The sequence below is a fragment of the Eublepharis macularius genome, chromosome 7, assembly GCF_028583425.1.
Source record: "Eublepharis macularius isolate TG4126 chromosome 7, MPM_Emac_v1.0, whole genome shotgun sequence".
In the NCBI taxonomy this organism is placed as follows: domain Eukaryota; kingdom Metazoa; phylum Chordata; class Lepidosauria; order Squamata; family Eublepharidae; genus Eublepharis; species Eublepharis macularius.
Genome location: NC_072796.1, coordinates 69,708,321 through 69,730,527, shown reverse-complemented (window position 1 = coordinate 69,730,527; position 22,207 = coordinate 69,708,321). Strand labels below are relative to the sequence as shown.

Below are 22,207 nucleotides of genomic sequence, written 5' to 3'. Positions count from 1 at the left end.
TGGATCTTTGTGTTTGAGTATAACCATAATTCTGCTTGCTATTGTATTTTTATAGTTAATCACATGTCCCTGGATAACTTACCTGTTCCTTTTTCACAGGCGTGCTATGGGCTGCCACAGCAGAGAACTGTTCTAACGCATTCTGGTGCTCTTCACTGAGCTGCTGCTGTTCTTGAGACGCAGTCCCCGCTGTTTCTTGTTGGCCAGAAGCTTCTTTCTGCTCTTGGTTCTGATCCTTAGATTCAGAGTCTGATCCCAATTCTGTAGTCATGGTCAGTTATTCTGCAATAAAAAATAGGGAAGTTACTAAATGTTGTGACAACTCTGGCTTAATTCACAAGTTCACATTTCCGTTATGGTTTTCCCACACAGGATAAAGCTTTGGTTACCCACCCACCACCCCCTCAACTACAATCAAGCAATTTGACAGAAATTTTGCCTTTAAAATTACTGCATTTTTAAAATCAATTTCTTAAAAATGTTACCCCCTCCACCAAACTCACTAAGAAAAATTGTAATGATACAAAAAAAAAACCCCAGATGCAGCAAAAATTAAAACAAAAAAAATGTACATCCCTAATTACAAGTAACAGGTATTCATTATCATTAAAATATTAAAGGTATGAACATGACATATTTTTAAAATTAGGAAAACTGTCACAACTATCACAAATTGCAGCTGGCCCAACTTTAGTCTTGCTGATTGGTAGATGTACAGTGAAATCTTAAGCAGAATTCCTCCAGCCTATTGAAATTAGGCTGGTATAACTGCTAATCATATCTTTCCACCTCTACACACACTTATATTGGGAGAAGACCTCAGGCACAGATATTTTGTCTCCTACCTCATCCCCACGCATAAAAGTAACATACATTTCAGCAATATCTAACCCTAAACATTATAACCACTAGCCAGGGTTGCCCTGCTTGGGGCAAGTATTTGATTAGGATTTGATTTTAGAGGTCTCCCAAACATCAACCACATGATCCGTCATTATTTGTGTTTAACAGTGCTGGTAGAAACCCAATCAAGAATAGACTAAAGTTACCCTGTCCCTGCATGGTAGCTTGGTGCAAAAATCTTTGTATGTCAACAATTCCCCAGGATCCAAAGAAACCAGGGTCTCTGCACTGATCTGAATGTAAGACTATGGCAAAACATTAAGTATATTCCATCCATAAAATCAACTAGATAAATATCCAAACAAAATAGACACAACCTTATTACAATCTGAGCATTAATCGTTCATCACTTTCATAGAATGATTTCTGCCGTTTGAGATGAAATATCACTGTTGCGCTTTTATTTTTGTTTGTAACCATGATATAATTTAGTTAACTGAGAATGCACAATAACCACTTTTATCCTCTCCAGAAATCCAGTTGTCTTATGGATGGAGAGACACCTTCTACTATCAACTTTTCAGTAAGCATTGAGATAATTTCTTTATTGTTTCCTAGAAAGCTACTGTGTAACAGAAACGTAAAATCGTCAAACAGCTGCCAAGGAGTAAAAATCATTCTCTATCTGTCAAGTCTTTCTCACAATGTAGCTTGTCTTGCAATCCGACTCTCTCCTCTGAGAATGTCTGAGATATAAAAATAATATATAAATAAAATGCTGCTCTCTGAAAGGTCATCAGATTCTGGCATGTATGTTTCTTCAATGATATTGATGGGAAATTGAAATAACAGCAGCTGACTGGGAGGTGGAAGAAGTGGGAATCAAGACACATATCCTTTCCCCCCCGCATGATTAATGATCTACTTTCCTCAGCACTTATTCCTCCAATATCTAGTCCATCTATTATAGTAACTGCACTGATGCCAACTCCATCTGTACCAACACACACAACTAAACTCACAAAAGTATTTCTTTAATCAATTTACCTTTCACAGAGTGAATACACAAAGGACTACTCAGGAAGCTAAGCAGGGTCAGCTGTGGCCAGTAATTGGATGGAAGACCTCCAACAAAGACCAGGATTGCAGAAGCAGGCAATGACAAACCACCCATTACTCTCTTGCTATGAAAACCCCAACAGGGTCGCCATAAGTCAGCTGGGACTTGACGGCAGTCTCCACCACCACACCACTTATTCTACAAGAAATGGTCAATCCATATGAATATATATACCAGTAACCAGAAATTTTATGGTGAGGGGCTATGAGCATACTGAAGGGGTCCAAGGTTGCCAGATTTCTATTATCCAAAATCACGAGACTCATTGGATGAAGCCTGATAACGCCACATCAAATTGTTATATTAATAGTAATATTTATCTGTTTGTTTGTTTATGTTATTTATAGTCTGCTTTTCTCACTGAGACTCAAGGTAGATTACACAGTGCAAGTCAATATAATCAACAGGATGGGGCATCCAATAATTAATGAAATAGACACACGCAGAAATATGAAACAGACTGAAACAAATCTGAAACAAAGCATAAGCATTAAAATGACATGTTAAATGATGCAGAAATTATGTTGTAGGAGCATATTTACAGCAACAAAAAATATGTACTATACCAAATATGGCCCACAGTCACTACCCCTTTGTCAAAGCCTGTTTCTGAATCATCTTGTTACAGTACAGCCCCATTACCTGTGTAAAAAGGCCCTCCCAAATAATTCAGTTTTGCACAGACTGCAAAAAGCCAGGAAAGTGGGAGTCCTCCTGACCTCATCAGGCAGGCCATTCCATAAGGAGGGGGCCACAACAGAGAACGCGCGCAGAGGGGCAGTTACTGATTTTGCCCGTTTGCAAAATAATTCCATCAAGATAAAATCAGATGAGCAAAAGTGTCATGGCAGAGCATGGGGAGAGGTGGTCACATAGATATGAGGGACCAAAGCCATGAAAGGATTTGTATATAATAGCTAAAACTTTGAATTAAGCCTGGTTATTGATTGGCAGCTAATGAAGTAACTGTAGAATAGGAGTAATAAGCATGCTGTGTCTAGTTCCTGATAATAACCAAGCTGCAGCATTTTGAAATTGATTTCAAGGAGAGACTTATGATAGAATGCATTACAGTAGTCGCAATGCTACCATGTAGTACTTCTGTACCAGTTGATAGGTACCTCTTGGTATGTATGTATAATCACAATCACATGGTTTGAAGAGGACTATTTACCAGATTAAGAAATAAAAATAACATGGAAATTAATTACATGCTAAATGTAGATTACAATTGAGATGTTAATGCTAATCTCCAATTTACTTGTGCTGTGGCTTCCTTTTTGATATTTCTTTGTTCATGTGTTGAGTGAGTCTTACGTAACTTCAACACATGTACACAACTGAACATATTAAAAGAAGCCATATATCTGCAATATGACATACCATCAGCTACTCAGGGAGAAATGATCCTGCTAGGAGTCCTATATTGATTTAATTAACATCCCTACATTCTTCTCTCAAGTGATATACAGGACATAATACTGGAAGGCAAGATACAAAAATGTATTATGAAAACTGAGGTAGGTGGCAGAGGAATCAGTGCCTTAATCACTGAAAGGCAAAATTCCTAAATTACACCTTCCTATAAATCACTCACTCCCATCTAGAAATGTTATATACTAATAGTGAAGTAGCCCTGGTCTGGGGGTACTTAAATCTGGAGACTGGAGCCATGATCAGACAAGACAGATCTTCCTATACACCTGAAAAATGCCCCAGGTTTGAAGAAAAATCTGAAATCTAAAAAACAAATAAATGGTTAAAGGAGCTCCTGTAGCTTTAACCAAATGCACTCAGTGGATGTTGGTAGACAACCACATAACAGGTCAGTATTCCAGGCTTTGTTTCTGCTAGGAAAAGTTAGGGGGGAGGGGGAGGGCCCTTTCTAGGGCAATTTGGCCTTTGATGGAGGACTCACTGGGGCCAGCCAGAAGCAACCAGAGCACAACTTGATACCACATGACTCGCACGACTCACCCAGGCCTGGCTGCTGGCTACTGCTCAATAGCAGTCCCACCCCCACAAAAGCCAATCTAGTGTAATGGTTAGGCTTTCAGAGCAGGATGTGGGAGACCCAGATTTAAATCATCACTCCGCTCTGGAATCTCATTGGGTGACTTTGATCCAGTCGTACACTCTCAGCCTCTTTCCTCTCAGGGTTGTTGGAAGGATAATGTCGAGGCAAGAAGCATGCTGTAAGCTGCTCTGGGTCCCCACTGTGGAGAAAGGCAGTATATAAATTAGTAAATATAGATGAAGTTGGGGGACAGATAAAAGATAAGTTGTTTAATGGGTTTGAAGGACAGAAGGACATAGGGAAAGGAGAGCATATGGGGGCTGCCAAGAGGAAGGAAAGAGAAAACAGTATGGAGAAGAGGATATAGGGAAAATTCCTTGCAAGCTCCTCACCATGCAACTGGGCTGTAGGGGAGAGGCTGTTGGGAGGGAGGGGGAAAGGTTAAGACTGGGGGGGGCAGACAAAGGTGCACAGGAAGTAGAAAAGAAAGCAGGAAAGGGGAGAGGTTATGGGGGCAGTGAAAGGAAAGAGGGCATGGTGCTGGAGGGGGACATGAGATGCTCTTCGCAAGCCCTTACGGGTCTCCCCTTGTTATCTCCTAATACCAAACAGGTATAATTACTGTGTAGTAAACGTAATCTAATACATGGTATTTAGTCTCAGTATTGAGAGACTGGGCTAATCTTGGCTCAAATTTATTCCAATCTTCTCTGCTTTTCTACACCAAGATGTGGAGTGGCTTAAGACTGCCTGGATATTATGCCCTTCAGCCTTCTGCAGTGAAGAACTTTTTTTCTGTACAGAAAATTCCAAAATTTAAACCAGTGGTTCCCAAACTTTTTCAGGCCAGCGTCCCCTTGATTTTATAAACTCCACCTAGTACCTCCTTCCCTACCCTTTAAAAAGCATTATTCTGAATAACGATTTGCAAGTCCCGCTAACAATAATAGCAATAAAGATCAAAACAGTAATCTAATTAAAACTTTTTTTGTTTAATTAATTCAACAAAATTGATTAATGATGAAGCAATACCAGTTTCCCAATGTCTGTTAGCAGGAGTCTTAAATCCCCATGTTTAGTCATCTGGAGTCAATCTTTTTGCTTGGAGAGAGATTGGATGATCACTCTAAAACCACGTTCCACCAAATATAATGCTGGAAGTCCAACAAGAAACTTCTTAACTACTATCCATAGTACAGGATAGTGATCAGAAATTTCCCTCTGTAACCAAAACTCTAGCCTGGTCAATTGCAAGTAAGTGAACAACATGCTTGGAGGGGCCTGCCTCCAGAGCTCCTCTGCAACTCCCTTACCTCTTAGTGCCCCCCAAATAATTTCATCACCCTACAGGGGGCTCTACACTCACTTTGGGAACCATTGGTTTAAACTCATCTGCGTATTCTGTTCAGCCCTAATCACAGAAAAATACTTGACATTATATTGGGTTGATGACTGATACTCTGGAAGAGAGAGCATATTCCCACTCAAAGATTTCTGAGTGTACTTCATTAAAACCATAAAGAAAGCAAAAACAGTATTTGTAAATGATGTTACTACAACCTAACATTTCTGGAAACTGAATAAAAATGAGTAATTAATATTTCATCAAGCAATTAGGAAGGGAGGACAGATTTGCTGAAATGGTTCATTATAACTCTCAATAGACTTGAAACATTTTTATTATTCACGTCTAATTTTCTTGGGGATTCAACCTCTTTCACGTACTATACAGCCAAGCATTCTTTTATCCTGACTTCACTGCTTAGCATCAACTCACTTTCCATGTTTGTGATTAATGATAGCTACAATACACTCTCTTTGATGATTTCACTTGCATAGATGAGTTTCTTGGAACAGCTTCTTTTAGTCCCTTATCTTCTTCTTTCTGGAGAAGCATCACTAGTACCAACACACTGCTGCTCAGTGCCTTGTTTAGAAGAGATTTTGAGTATATGCCTGCACGCATGCTCTTGCATACACTCACCTTTCACCACAGCCCTGCTCACAAGTAGAGATGGGCATGAACCGGAAAAAACCTGAACCATGTGGTTCGTTAAGTTTGATGAACCATGAACCACGAACTTTCACGAACCTGCCCCTGGTTCACAAACTGGTTCGTTTGGTTCGTGAAAATGTCACATCCAGGTCAGAAAATTATCACTTCCGGGTCAGCAGAAGGTCACTTCCAGGCCAGCAGAAGTTCATTTCTGGGTCAGCAGAAGGTCTGCAGGAAGTCCATCCCCTGTTGCCTAGGAAACTGACTGATTGGCACCAGGCTGTCTGCAGTGATGAACCAAAAAATGAACCAAATGAGCCAGCTTAAAGTTCGTGGCAGTTCGTCAGAAATGGGATCTGATAAACCGCTGGTTTGCGAACCACGAATCACCCTGGTTCGTGCTGAATTTTGGTTCGTATTTCGGTTCGTTCCCATTTCTACTCACAATTCATGTAGAGAGCCAGTGTCAGACTAGGATCTATGAGGCCCGTGTTGAAATCCCCACTCTGCCACGGAAGCTCACTTAGTGATCCTGGACCAGCCACACACACTCAGCCTAAACTATCTCACAGGATTGGTGTGAGGATAAAATAGCAGAGAGGAGCCACTCTGGGTCCCCATTGGGGGTATAAATAAATACATCCATGTACAGTGTATACTTGATTTTTCTTTATATATGTGTTCAGTAAATCCTATGTTATCTTCAACACATGTTCAGTTGAATGTGTAATTCACAGCCCACATTTATGCAGTTATTGATCCCTGATTTCATTGGTAAAGTGAATATGTGCTCACACATTCTTACAAACAGATTTATGCACGCACATGCAGGCTGTGTAGGTAGGCTTCCTAGTTGCCCACCAATGGTGAGCAATCTCCCAGAGGTTTGTCTCGTTGCAGCACCAGGTGCACTTACTGCGGGGTGCAATAATGTCACTTCCTGAAGTGACATCATTGCACAAGCTACAGCATGCTTCCGCACTTCGCTGGGGCCAATTTTAGCCCCAAACAGGCTGAGTTTGCCCCACGCAAAGCATGGGAGCATACCTGTGCCCGATGTAATCACGTAAGTGCTGGGAATGGGCATGCACTTTGTGCGCAAAAGAAAAAGAGTACCTGGATGGCGCATGGTAAGTGCCAGGTCCCCCCACTCCCACTGGGACCAGACACCCCTATGTACAGTTGTTACAGGAACAGGGCTCATGTAAAACTTTAATTGAATGGTTTAAAAAAAATATGGTTCTGGCTGCAATTTATCAGCTTTTTTGTCCATTTTTCTCAGGTACACGGGAGGCAGGAGGTCTGAAACCCATCATCTGTCCACATCTGGAAGATGTAGCAATAACAGCATAATATCAAGAACAAAAATATGGCCTGTAAGAGCAAGCTAAAGTAGCGACTGAGATTTACTAAAATTCTTTTTTTTTTAAAGAAGGGTGCTGTTGAACTCTAAATGTTCTAGCTGATCTAGTGTCTTCGTTGAGAACAAATTTCAGAGACTATCTAATGTTAATGTTACAGAAACAAAATGATGTATTCTAGTATCTTACTTATATTAGCGTTTGCAGACTAGAACCTACCATCAGATCCATGAAAGTTTATGCCAACATAAAATGGCTAATCTTCCTTTTAAAATCCTCCTTTTTGTATTAATTGGTTTACCATACCATCCTAAATAGTTTGCTCCCGTCTAAGTCAATTTAAGTCAATGGGTTAGAAGGGTGTGACTCTGCTTAAGGTGACTGTTAATATTTCAGCTGCTTATCTGGACTTAGATTTCCTTCCCATGGAGATTCAGACATCTAGCAAATTGTAATTCAAATGTTTCATAATCCATGTACCTTTTCCATTATGTAGTATGATCTTCCTGGTTATTAGTCACTTGACACTTAATGACTAGCATGCTGGCTTTAAAGCTGCACTGCATGTGCTTACAAATTGAATTAAGGTTTGCATACCTGTCTAACCACCACAATCAAGTCACTTAATTCACAAATCACTAGAATTAGTCTAGGTAACAATCTGCATCTTCACCAAAGTTTGCTGAACGTCCTGCTGTATTCTTCTGGTTTGTGGTTCTAACTAAAAAACTCAAAGTATCCTAAACAACAACATTTTTAATTTTAAGGTTAACTTTCATTAATTTAAATCATGCAGTTTTATATAATAACATTTTTAATTTGAAGCTCTATTAAAACAAGCTGCAGGTTCCTTAAAACCTTTGGCTGTGATCCTGCACACTTTGGGTACTTAAATCCCCAATGACTTCAACAGGATTTAAGATACCTGACTGCACAAACTTTTCACTTTTATGCTGTTTTCCCAAAACAAATAAAATTTCAGAACTGGAGTTCTGATAGAAATGGCTGCACTGGGCAGGCAACTGGTTGTATTTTAATATCCCTCACAGCATTACTGGAATAATTAATTTGACAGACAGATATACATACATCCTTAGTAATTTTAAGCAGGGCTTTTTTCTGGGAAAAGAGGTGGTGGAACTCAGTGGGTTGCCCCCGGAGAAAATGGTCACATGGCTGGTGGCCTCGCCCCCTGATCTCCAGACAGAGGGGAGTTGAGATTGCCCTCTGTGCGCTGGAGCGGCGTGGAGGGCAATCTCAACTCCCCTCTGTCTGGAGATCAGGGGGCAGGGACACCGGCCATGTGACCATTTTCAAGAGGTTCCGGAACTCCGTTCCCCCGCATTCCTGCTAGAAAAAAGCCCTGATTTTAAGTATTGCAAGCCACAAAACTGGGAAATAATCCTAGCAGCAGCAGCAGCAACAACAACAAATAAATTGTAAAGCTGGTCAAAATGCACTGGCATGTCTCAAATAGATTCAGCTTCTAAAACTTACCAGCAATTTAATCTGTCCACTCTCAGTGATTATATACATATTATATGAAAATAAAGTTCCATTCAATGAACTGGAGCAGATATTGGAATAGGAAGATGTTAGTAATGTCAGTGATAGTAAAATAAATGAGATTCAAACTAATCTCTTTGGACAAACATTCTTGGCATAGTGACAGAGTAAATATTCAACAGGATGCAACATATATAAACTATAATAAAAAGAACACAGCCCTTTTACTTTGAAACCAAATCGATGCAATAATCACCTCCAAAATGAGCTAAAATGAAAGCACTTGGATTTAACACTGAAACCATTCATACCAATGGGATGTCACTTAATATTGCTAGGATTTCACTTCTCACACTAAGCTAGGGATCTGCAACCTGTAATTCCATAGCCAAATGTGGCTCAGTATGGAAACAAATATGCCCCCCCCACAAAAGATATCTTTAAATATCTTTATTGGAGAGGAAGGAGGGATGTTAGATTTACCAGTATGCAGGCAGAGCTTTTTTATGGAACGTGCTTTACAGAAAGGGAAATAATAGAGATAAAAGGCTTCTAGTAATTCAAGAGCAAGCCATGCACATATTTATGTCAGTGCAGAGTGCTTCTATGTATATTTATAGTGAGAACTTGTATGTGCACTTCCTAATACAGGACCTGAAATAACTTCTGTTTGGGCTGCAGAGACTTTATGGGTTTATTAATCAACGTGTCCATTATCAAGAATGTTAAATTGTATATTTTCAGTTATGCAAATGAGATCTCTTATATACTGTGTTTTTGTTAATCTCTTGTCCTGAATTTTGATGTAGTTGGCTCTGTAATTATAAAAGCTTGCTAATCCCTGAAATAGGCCTTACAACTCAATATTTCAATTAATGCAATAATTACTGAAATCTACTAAGTAAATATCTTATTCGATTATTAATGTTCTTCACTGGCAAATTTTTCTTTATTGACACTTGTCAAAGCCACCACACTTCTACTGAACTCTAGCTAACATCAACAGTACCATTCCATCCCTATCAAGAGTGCCAAGCACAAATGATTTTTAAAGCAGTTCCAATCCAACTGAGGCCCTGAGGCTGCTATTTATAAAAATTTAAAGATACATGGATCTCCATCTCATCTAGCTGAGCCCTCAAGGTCACTCTGGAGATACATACTGCCACTTATTAAGGTGATGATGAAAATAATACCAGAAAAATTGTCAGTTCAGTAACTGCTATGTCAAACCACATGCTATATCTATGATTAGCTCTGCCTACATTTATGTTTCTACCAGTTCTCCTAATCTGATCAGCACAGAGAATTACAGGGAGTGGCATTTAACCCTTTCTTCTCCGAAGTCAGACTGATTTAAATGTTTCCCCTGAACTTGCTGTTCATTTCTTACATTTTCTTACCTCTGTTTAAGGATTTTCCATGTACTGACTAAAAACATGATCATCTTGAAATTAAGTCCCACTGATTTAACTTTATTATTATTTATAGTCCACCTTTCTCATTGAGACTCAAAGTGGATTACAGTGTAAATCAACATGATCAGAGGCTGTGGCATTCGAATAGTATAAAAGGTTACAGATTATAGAAAAATGAAAAAGCAGACAATCTGATACAGAATTAATACAATGCTAGAATAAAACATAAACAATCTGACATGACACAGTAAACAATGTGGAAACTACTTAGTGGGAACAGGAACAGACAGTACACAGTAGTATAGTTCACAGTCCTATCCCCTTTCTTACAGCCTAAAGTTCCTATCCCCTTTCTCAAAGCATCTCTCTAAACCATTTCTCTACTACTGGTGTAAAAAAGCACTCCTGAATAATTCGGTTTTGCACAGTTTGCAGAAAACAAAGAGAGTGGGAGCTTTCCTGACTTCTTCAGACAAGCCATTCCATAAGGTTAGGGACACCAGAGTGTATGTATGGGCAGTTGTTGATTTTGCCCATGTGTGAGATGGCTCCTGCAAAAAGTCCTGTTCAGATGGATGAAAGCGCTGTGGCTGTGTATAGAGAGAGAAGTGGTACCATAGATATGAGGGACCAAGGCCATGAAGGGTTTGTATGTAATAGCCAAAAGTATGAATTGAGCCCAGCAACTGATGGGCTGCCAATATGTAGGGACTGCAGAATGGGAGTAATACGTATGCTCTGCCTAGCTCCTGATAATAATTGCATTTCAATTATCCAAGCTGACTTTGAGGGGAGATCTATGTAAACTGCACTACAGTAGTCTAGTCTTGATCTTACCATGATGTGGAACCACGTGCACATGTCAGGGGAGGGGGTGGGTCGATTTTCTGGGCTAGATAGAGCTTGTGGAAGGTGTTTTTTTACAACTGCCTTAACTTGATTTTCTAGCAGCAGCACTGAGTCCAGTATAGTCTCCAGGTCCTTAACCAAATCTGCAAGAGTCAGCTGAACCTCCTCAAAAGTGGGAAGCACAATGTCCTTCAATATCTCTGTCTTCCCAACCAGCACCACTTCCATCTTGTTTGGGTTCAGTTTCAATTTGTTTGTTTTCAGCACATTTCTTATTGTTGTTAGGCAACAATTCAAGACTTCTACTGCAGCACCAAGGGATTTGGATAGAGAGATACAGAGCTGGGTGTCGTCTGCATATTGATGACATCGTTTAGTAACTACAAATTATTTCTCCTAAAAGCTTTACATAGAGGTTGAATAACATAGGGGATAAGATTGTGCCTGTGGAACCTGTAATACTGAAGACAGCTGGTATCCCATAGCAACCCTCTGAGTTCAATCAATGAGTAACGATTTAACCAGTCCAAGGCACATCTCCTGATACCCACTTCTGCCTCCAAACATTTCAACAGATTGGCATGATCTACTGTGTCAAAAGCCGAGACAGGTCCAAGAGGAGCAACAGAGAAGCATGGCCTTTGTTTACTTTCAGACAGCGATCATACACTAAAGCCACCAGAGCCACCTCTGTCCCACAGTCCAGCCTGGGACTAGGGCATAAGAGTTATCCTAACCTAAATCTCTCTTATTACATCAACAAATAAGCCACAGCAACAACACAATAATTCCATCAAGATAAAATCAGGATATTTCCACACATTTTCATAGAAGAAATTACAGTATATAGCAATCATTTAAAATAACTCAGAATAAAACCACTTTACAATCCAACGGCTAATAACCCACAATCGAGAAATTAGTGTGGTCAACCATTCTTACATTAGCATGCCTCTTCATCATCTTTATCATTATGATAGTGGCAACAAACTTTGCCATTCGGAAAGTAATATGTTTGTCACTATCTGCCAATAATAATATTAATTTATCCTCATCTGACCTTCCTGAGAAGCGAGATACGATAGTCCTCAGAAATCTATTGCGCTCAGCCTCAAATCTCAGGCACTAGAATGTGATATGGAACAAATTCTCAATGGACCTATAGCCACAGGAGCAGACTCTATTCCTATATAGAACCTCACTGAAGTGGCCGTCCAAGACTGCAAGTGCTAGAATATCAAAGCACGTCTTAGTGAAGGCCTTTCTGTACTTGTAATTCATTAAATCAGTAAAGTATGCTCGAAGAGTCTGGGGAGAAGGAAGTAACCAACTGTAAGGGAAGGTTATTCTCAAGGTACTAATCCAGCATCAGTTTGAGCATTCTGGTCTAACAATCTGTTTTTCTAGAAGTTTGGCTGCATGGAAGCTGAGGATCCTCAAGTATTCTGAGAATCCATGGCTAACCACTAATCTCAATATAAATTTTCAGCCAATAATTAATGGCTGCTTTATAAACTAAGGTTATTATTGAAATTAGAGAGAGTTCTACTTTGGCTGGAGCGGAAGATGTTGAAGGAGGAGCAGCTAACGGTAGGTGAGCAAATTTGTTTCAAGCAACTTCTAAAGACTGGAGATTTCTGGAGCCCCGAAGTGCTGCTCCATATAGAAGCTGGGGCACTAATTTCATTTCTAAAATTTCCAAAGTTGGAGAAAGAGTAACTGAAGATTTGAAGTTGGTCTGCTACTGCTCTCAATCACTGCCTAGAAAGGGCAGATTATAGACTGGGCAATAACTGGCCACATCATTTTTGCCACTCACAGGTAAATATGCCAAAGAATGCAGTTACAGATATTTTCAATACAGTTTTAAAGATATTTTTACAAACTCTGGTAAGAATCTTTTTCTGGTTATCAGTAATATTACAAAAAGTCCTACTTCACTAGTGCAAATATATTGTCTATTCTATGAATTAAAGGATGTCTTGCAATTATACAAAACATCCTTTCAGACAACAAAATATCATCTGTGAAAATAGTTTTCTTTACTATGCAATTGCCTACTGTGCCAGAAGTATTGAATATCAGAAACAGAATAAAAGGCAAAAGAACAGCTATACTCAACTAGCAAGGGCATTTCACAATATAAGGTTAAGTCTGACATTCATTCTCAATTTTTTCACCTTTTTAAGAGTTTAATCATAAACACCAGTCCCTCTTCAAAGTGGTGCAGTTTGATCCATGAAAACATGTTCCAGGTGCACCTACACCAATTTCAGATGGTTTCAAGATTGATGTTGCAGCTGCTAGTTCATGGCATGGAGTAAGCACAGTAATTAAGCCCTTAACTTTTATTCCTAACAATCAGAAGTTTCACCAGCACCTTTAATTCTCCCAATTATTGTTGCATTTTATCACACAACCATCCCATAATCCTTCATGTCAGCTTGTGTTACAGTGCATAGAGTTTAGAACTGCTTGCTATATATATGAAGTTTATTTTCTAATACTCATCAATGATATGATTAATAACATCTACTAGTTGCTAGTCCCTTATAAGACAGCCAGCAGGCTGTAGTGGCATGTTGGGCTCAGATCTGGAAGATCAGGGTTTGAATCTCCCATTCTCCCATGGAAGCTCGCTGAGTGAGTCAATCACACACACTCAGCCTAACCATCTCACAGAGTTATTTTGACAATAAAAATCCAGAAGGGCAGAATGCTGTGAGCCTTTTTATGTTTCCACAGGGCAGAAAAGTGAGGTATAAGTCCATAAATAAATTGGAAACTTACTAGTCACTAGGAACTTTGGCCATTTAAGATATCAAAGCCACAAAATGAATGAAGTCATTTGGGTGTTATACAGATACATATTTAGACTATAGCATACAAGAAGGCAGCATCTTCCCCGCACGAAGAACACCGGTAATTAACATCTTAGACTTTCTGAAGATTTAAACATGAATGTAATACACACACTGTATTATAATTTCTAGGCTGAAAAATCATAATATAAATCTGTAGTATCGTCAGTACTATAGAATACTATATGGATGAGGATCTCTTCTTATTCTTTATTCTTTCATAGCAAATTTCTCCTATCTCATCTAATCTTTCCACTATTTACCTCAGTTAAAGCTAAGCAGGATTTCCCCAAAACTAGAACTGAAATCAGCTCTAAACTTTTATTTCAAATTCTGGGCTGATTCCACATGGGAGGTTTCTGAAGCTCTAGTTGTGCTCCTTATTTTTTGTTTGCACATGATGTCATCCTCATGCATGCCCCCCAAATAGGAAGAATTGCATTACTCTTAAACAGCACTCTGCAGATTCACAGTTATTGTTTGTAGTAGTGTGTCATTCCTAGGCAATAAAGGTGGGTGGGGAATCATGATAGTGGTATGACGACAGCACTGGTGGTGGGGGGGGGGAATACAATGTATACCTGGTGTAGAATGGAAAACACACCCGAAAATGGTGAAACCCAGGTTACTTTGTGCCATGTGGAATCTATGTTGCAAATGCAGATTGAGAATAATTATAATTGTACTGGCAATGTGACAAACACGGGAAAACTTCTTTGTGTGGCATCAGCCCTGTTTAAGAGGCTGTTTAGCTCCACGCCTGAATGAAAATGTTGCATTGCACCAGCGCTAGAATTCAGACAGAACAATTCTTGGTGGATTTTATCCTATACTTACTATCCAGGAAAATAATCAATATGGGTCTTGTTATTGCACATTTTGAAATAAATTGGCATTACGCCCATGGATGCAGAAGGCCAAAATTGTTTAGTAAAGTTGTTATTATGTGGCACTGGCAACTGAAACTGGCACATTGCACCCTCACCTCGCAGAAAAGCAAAAATTAAAGTACAATTTTCCTATCTGTTTATTTAAATGTTCTAGAATAATAAAAACCAAATGTATTTCCTCCTATCAAATAGGCATCAGGCATATATATATATGTGGAAAACAATTATGTGCTTCATTTGTAATTGTTCTGGGAAACAATTCCACTGATTTGAAACTTCAGTGCTTGTGGTGGTGCCACAAAGTAAAGCACTGCTAGCACTTCAGGAATATTCAAATCCTTTCCTCTCTTTTCTGATTTCAAAAGCTCTTGAGACATAAGGAGATCCCAGATGCTTCGCTGGCTGTGATACAATTTATTAATGTGTTGAGAGCAAACTCATGTCCATTAGAAGAGCATGTTGTGATTTTATCTATGCAATCTACTGGCCTCTACTGGATACAGGAACAACAACACGGACTGCTCTCATCTTCCTGTCACTTTTAGTGACTTGTGTAAATAAACATTTGTAATTAGTCATGTCACAAAGACCTTTCAAATGTGGAACTGGGAAAATTCAAGGATAAGTTAGTTAACAACATCTTTCGTTTGAAGAAGTCCTTCCAAATACTTGCAAGCTTTAAATCTTCTGGTATTTTACTCTAGCTGCTAGAGCCTAATGGTTAAGTGGTTGGGCTGCGAATCTGCACTCAGTTCGCTTGAATTCCACTATTGCGCTGAGCTCAGCAGGTGGCCCTCGATAGGCCGCTCCTCTTAGCCCCAGCTCCCCAGCTATATTGTGGTGATAACAACAACACTATGTTCACTCTGAGTAGGTACTAATTTGTCTACAAGTGGTATATACGCACACTGGGAAAGAGTCCAGTAGTACCTAAAAGACTAAAAAAATCTGGTAGAGTATGAGCTTTCGTGAGTCACACATCACTTCTTCAGGTGCTACTGGACTCTTGCTCTTTTCTGCTGCTACAGATAAACACGACTACCCATCTTGATATATAAGCACACTGTTGTTATTGTTATTAACATTTCCATGGCTCTATTTTAACATAAAACAGATCATACCAATAATTTTTCTTTGTTTCTTCATTTTTAAAAGCAAGTTCTATTTATGATGCTACAGCACAGTTTGGGTGGGGCTGCAGTCAACAGTGTGCAGTACATACATAAGCTGAAGAACTACATGCATCGATATAATGACAGCACCTTTCATCAGAAAGTGCTTTTCCAGAGGCAGGCCCAACTGAAGCAATCAAAAGACAAAGTTACATGACAAGCTACAATAGTTCCGTTCATAATTCTCACATTGTACATAAATTTAAAATCTACAGACAATGACTAAGTTTAAAATACTGTACCACTTGCTTACATGTACAATTTAAAATATTAGCTTTCCTGTTTTCCACTAAAATAATTTCCTTATTTCCTAAACAGATCTGCCCATAGTTGTTCATCTGGGTACCTCATCTGGGCTACAATCTAGGAACTGGCTCAACACAGTCACATAAAACTGGTCCAGTTAGGTAAAACACCAGTTGCTAGACAAAGACAAGACTCTGGTGCTTGCACTAATATTCTCTCATACTATTTTAAATAGGGATTGTTATAGACTGGTGCAATGATGAGCCCTTGGCAGCAGGAGCACAACATTTCAGGAATGTGGGACGGGATTCTGTATCAAACCACCATCACTGCAAAGTTCTTGTTATCCAATTTACTTAGTGCTTGAAGCTGCAGCTTACCAGGTTCAAGAGTCAGTGGGAAAATTCAATCATGTGAATGAGGGAGCCCAAGCACCATTCTGACTTCCAGAATTTGGGACTTCCTCTTGGTGTAATGCATGCCAAAATAAACAGTCTGAGTTGCAGTTTTTACTTACCCATTGCAAGTTAATCCTTGCAAGCCCAGTTATTTAAACAATAGCTGGATAGCAGGAATGTATATCACATTCCTTACAGCAAAAGGGTTGACATGCACAACCTTCTGTCACACTGCATTTGCTTTCGATTCATTCTCAGGTCAGCACAGGAAACTCCTGTGGTGAATTCCTATCCTGAATGTTAAGTACTTCATGGTGCTTTCTTCTTCCTTATGCCAGAAAGTTTACTTGAAGAACATTAGTGCTTTAAACACAGAGGTGTAAATACCTTCTGTCTTTTGCAGACAAGTGGAGAAAGGGTACACTAGACTCAAAACAACTGAGCTTAATTTTGGACATGAGCGTGAGGATAGAGTTCTCAGACTTCAACACAGTCTAGAAAAACCTCTCTGATGTGTCTCCCAATACGAAATACTGATGTCTACAAAGCTTATCTTATTTTAGCAAAGGACCAGGGGAAGGACAAGAGGCACTGACCCTCTGCATCACAATAAAGAATTTAGGAGAACACGTAAGCTACTATACAGCCCTAGAATGACCTACAGCAATTCCTAGTAATTGTACATATTTCTTTAAGGAAGTTCCTTCCACAAAGCCCATTTGTTCCTGAAGGCCATTATCTATCAAGTTTAAAGAACATCTTGATTTGGATGTTAAGGCTCAATGCAATTATCATTTAAATCCATTCCTTGAAAATGAACATACAATTCAAATACTACAGTTGTGGCGATGCACTTATATAGGACAATGCACAGTTGCTGGTGTACAGTTCTGGTCTTGAGTAAGATGCAAATGTCGTTCTTGTTAAATATATCTACACTGGAAGGAGTAGGGAAGTGTTACCATAAAAATATAGTCTGAAAATATAAACTCATGCCATAATAATGAACTAGGTTTTTTAAACACATATGTTGGGCGTTACACTTTAGCCTCCATCCCAAATACACACTGTTCTTTGGGGCCTCTGGCAAACAGCTGTCATTAATATGCACCCCTTCTGCTAACACTTTCCTTAATCCCAGTAGGGCTTCTCAGCCTATAATTAAACTTCCCAGCTGCCACACTGCTAGACAAACCCAAATGGATTGTTTGTTGATTTTAAAAAATCCCTATAAAGAAAGCTCTCTTCACTATTCAAAGACGGACTCTAAGAAACTGTGTCAGAGTTTCATGGGTTGTTAAAACAATGCTTATTCGTCCAATCTTGTGTTATGTAGTACTGTTACCCAAATCAATGCATGTGTAAGGCCTGTAACATTCAAAATGTCCTTTACGCTTGCAGAATAAGACAGCGTCAATAGACAATTATTTCTGGACCAAATAGTCTAGTATACACCGGGTCTAGATCTGATACAGCATTCTAGTTAAGAAGGGGAAATGAAACAGAGAAAAAGAATCTCAAATAAGAGAAAACTTTAATTCCCAAAAAGGTACCTGGCAGGAAAATGAAATACAAGGAAGAACAAGAAATATAAATAACATTCCAATGTAGTAAGACAATCCTAGCAATATTACCCTTAGTTACTGCCTGTTTGGGGGCAAGTGGGAAGTTTAAGGAAAATTAAAGGGCGAAAATAAAAACATATATTGCCTTATCCTGAAGAGAGGAGTGTGCTGAGCTGTCACCTAGGGCAGAAAAGCTGCTAAAGGAACAATCCAAACCAAAACTATGAAACTGGGAAACAAAAGCAAGGGAAGCCAGTGAAATAGCAAAGGTCCAGGAAACGGGCCATCAAGAAAGGAAGCCCAGAACTAACTACAACGCTGGAGGGGCTTGAGAAGTCCCATTTATAGGTTTTGCGAAGGATGCGGTGCAGGACAGTGCAAATCTAGAGATGATTTTTAGATGGAATGATTGAGTTACAGAGACAGTGGGACAGCTCAGTCTGATACAACAAAGGCTGATCAGCAGCCTGATGACATTTCCCTGGATTTGGGACTGAATGATGGAGGTAAAATGCACAGAGAAAGATTGTATAGCCTTAGGTTATATCCACCAAACTTGAGTCCATTGAGTGCTATCTGGACCCCTTCTCTTTCACAGGTACATGCCTCCTTTAACATAGGCCTTGTGCGGGGAACATGAGCCTCTTGGAGAGAACATAAGGGCTCTCGGTCTGTGGCTCTTAGCCTGAGGCATGCAGCTAGAGTGCACACATTGCTTGTACCAGATGGAGGACACTAGAGGAGAGGAAGAGCTCCACCAATTATCTAACTGATTACTAGAAACAGACAGAATGGAATCGCCTGTTGGCCAATGACTACAGAAAATACACAATGACTCTGGACTATAGTTTGAGTTTTGTGGCCATTAGCATGTTGAATATGTGAATATATGGTTTTGGGGGTGCATTTTTGAGCTTTCTTTACCCAGTGTAGAATGAATAAAATGAATTTCAACAGAGATAAATGCAAAGTTCTACATTTAGGTAAGAAAAATCAAAGGCATAATTATAGGATGGAGGAGACTTCTCTTGGCAGTAGTATGTGCAAAAAGGATCTAGGTACTTAATAGACCATACACTGGACATGAGTCAGCAGTGTTATATGATAGCTAAAAAGGCAAATGCAAGTTTGGGCTGTATCAACAGAAGCAAATTGTCCAGATCACACGAAGTGATGGTATCGCTCTACTCTGCTCTGGTTAGACCTCACCTAGAGTATTGTGTTCAGTTTTGGGCACCACAATTTCAGAAGGATCTAGACAAGCTGGAACATGTCCAGACTCCAGAGGAGGGCAACAAAGATGGTGAGGGGTCTGGAGACCAAGTCCTATGAGAAAAGATTGAAGGAGCTCAGTATGTTTAGCCTGGAGAAGAGATGACTGAGAGGTGATATGATAACCATCTTCAGGTACTTGAAGGGCTGTCATACAGCAGAGTTGTTTTTTGCTGCCCCAGAAAGTCAGACCAGAACCAGCAGGTTGAAATTAAATCAAGAGTTTTGGGCTAAACATTAGGAAGAACTTCCTGACAGAGTGGTCCCTCAGTGGAACAGGCTTCTGTGGGAGGTGGTGGGCTCTCCATCTTTGGAGGTTTTTAAGCAGAGGCTAGATGGCCATCTGACAGCAACGCTGATTCTGTGAACCTAGGCAGATCATGAGAGGGAGGGCAGGAAAGGTTACATCAGTGCTTAGTTCTCGTGACTAGACATGGGAATGAACCAAAAATAATTTAACAACTCTGCAGTTCATGGTTCGGTGCCAACGACGATCCCGAGGTCGCGAACCACAACAAACATTTCCCATTGCCAAACCAGTTCGAGGTTCGTGGGTGTCAGAACGGCCCCCGTTGGAATTAGAGAGCCCATATTCCCATTGAGTGTTTAACAAGCTCTCCTCCAGCCATTACCCAAGTTTGGTCAAGATTACAATAGGGATCCAAGCTCCAATTAAACTCTCTCTGTCTCTCTCCCCAAAGGCTAGCAAGTAGTAAGCAACAGCTCTGTCACACTCCACTGCTCACTGAAAGTGAAACCCAGCATGGGAGCCCACGGCTATTTATAAGCACAGGTCTCATTGAGCAACGCAGGAGGTCTGTGTTTGGCCATCAGAGCTGCCTATCAGAGTTTGTCGGGATGGGATTGGAGTGCCCGTGGCTACAGAACACCCCCTTCCCCCTCCCTCCCCTGGGTGTCTTCTCCCAACTTGTAACCGCTTTGCGGCTCCGTGGTTGGAAGGAAGACCTGCCGATCAAGGTAAGCTGGGCTTCCATTCGGGTTTCCAGGGCGACAGAGGGAGCGCAGACAGAGTTCAGGCATTCCCCCTGCTCCGTTGCCAGGGGAATTGATAGCTGGCGCCTGACTGTCTGGCTTCCCGAACCACGGCTGAACGCACCGAACCAGGCTTCTGCTGAACACTGGTTCGTTGGACGAGGACAATCACGAACCACTGGATCGCGATCGTGCAATTGCACGACCGCCAATTTCGTGGTTTTTTGACGTTCGTAATGCAGTTCGTGCCCATCTCTACTCGTGACCCCTTCTTACATGCCCAGGGTAAGGCCGATTGCCACTTGGGGGTCAGATAGTAATTTTCCCCAGGCCAGTTTGGCTAGGGATCCTGATGGTGTTTTGCATCTTCTGGGCATGGAGCAGAGGTCACTGGGGGTGTGGGTAGGGGAGGTAATTGTGAATTTCCTGCATTGTGCAGGGGTAGATGTCCCTTCTAACCCTATGATTCTATGAATATACTATTTCAGTGTAGATGGGAGCTAGGAGACAGGGAGATGGGATTTATCAGTAGTGGCCAGTATCAGGCAAAGATGCTTGCTGCTTATCTAATCTTCATAGCATCCTAAAAGTCAACAATGCAAGAGCCACTACCTCCCCCACCATTACACTAATGTTATGCCATAACAGATCTGTAAGGAACAAAGCTGCATGACTTACTGGGTTGTTGCAAGATGAGGAAATAGACGTGGCTTACATAACAGAGACTTGGTTGGAGGAGAAAATGTGGTGTGTTTGCCAAACTAACTCCACTTGGCTATGCTACACCAACCTCACAATGGTGGCTGGAGAGAAGGGTTTGCTATTATCCTTCATGAGTTATTAAACTATCACAGACTTTTGGTACACACTACAGCTAGCAATGATGTATGTTCCTTTCATCGGAACTAAGAAAGACTAGGTATTCTGGTTGTTTACCAACCACCCAGCTCCCCAGCAAGCACCTTTTCTGACTTGACAGAGATGCATTCAGATGTGGTGTTGGAGACCCCTGGACTTATTGTTCTGGGCAACTTCAACATTCATACTGAATGCTCCACGTGAGGGTCAACCCAGAAATTTACAGCTTCCCTGGTAGCACCAAGCCTCTTTCAAATAGTGACAGGGCCCAAGTATGAAAGAGGCCACATCTTGGACTTAATATTTTGCACTGAGCCTTTGAAGGAAGGTCTTGTTTCAGGGTTGAAGATTCAGTATGAACCATGGTCTGGTCATTTATCTACTGAAGGCAAAAATGAATATGGCCCTGACAAAAGGTAGGTCCTATTACAGTGGTTCACCCACAAAGGGCCATAGATCCTTCTAGATTCCAAAATGCCCTGGGGGATTTTAGAATTCCAAACACATGCTGTATTGAGGCTGTAGTAGGATCCTCAAAGCTATTGAGAACATCTTCCTCACCAACTTCTCCAACCCTTAGAGCAGAAGCCTGTCCCATGGTTTGCTAGCTGGGTTATCTAAGGAAGGCTGGAAGAAGGTTTGGAAGGGCATGCTGGACCCAGGCCTCCTATTGGATAAACAGGTGACAGCAGTGGTCAGGGGTGCCTTTCACCAGCTCCAGCTGGTGAACCAGTTGGACAGGAAAGATCTTGCTAGTGTGATGCATGCCCTGGCAACACCTAGATTAGATTACTGCAACAGAGTTGCCCTTGAAGACTGACAGTACATAATGCTGAGGCCAA

General features: G+C 40.5%; 1 protein-coding gene across 5 annotated transcripts in view; it reads right to left on the bottom strand.

The window, feature by feature from the left end:
* Positions 1–22,207, bottom strand: part of EPB41L3 (erythrocyte membrane protein band 4.1 like 3) — a 181,944-nt gene that overhangs the window by 131,517 nt on the left and 28,220 nt on the right. For all 5 annotated transcript variants that reach the window (XM_054984569.1, XM_054984573.1, XM_054984574.1 and 2 more), the window contains exon 2: positions 83–282. In XM_054984569.1, coding sequence (XP_054840544.1) covers positions 83–271 — 189 coding nt within the window. In that variant the 5' untranslated portion in view covers positions 272–282. The remainder of the gene's footprint in view (positions 1–82; positions 283–22,207) is intronic.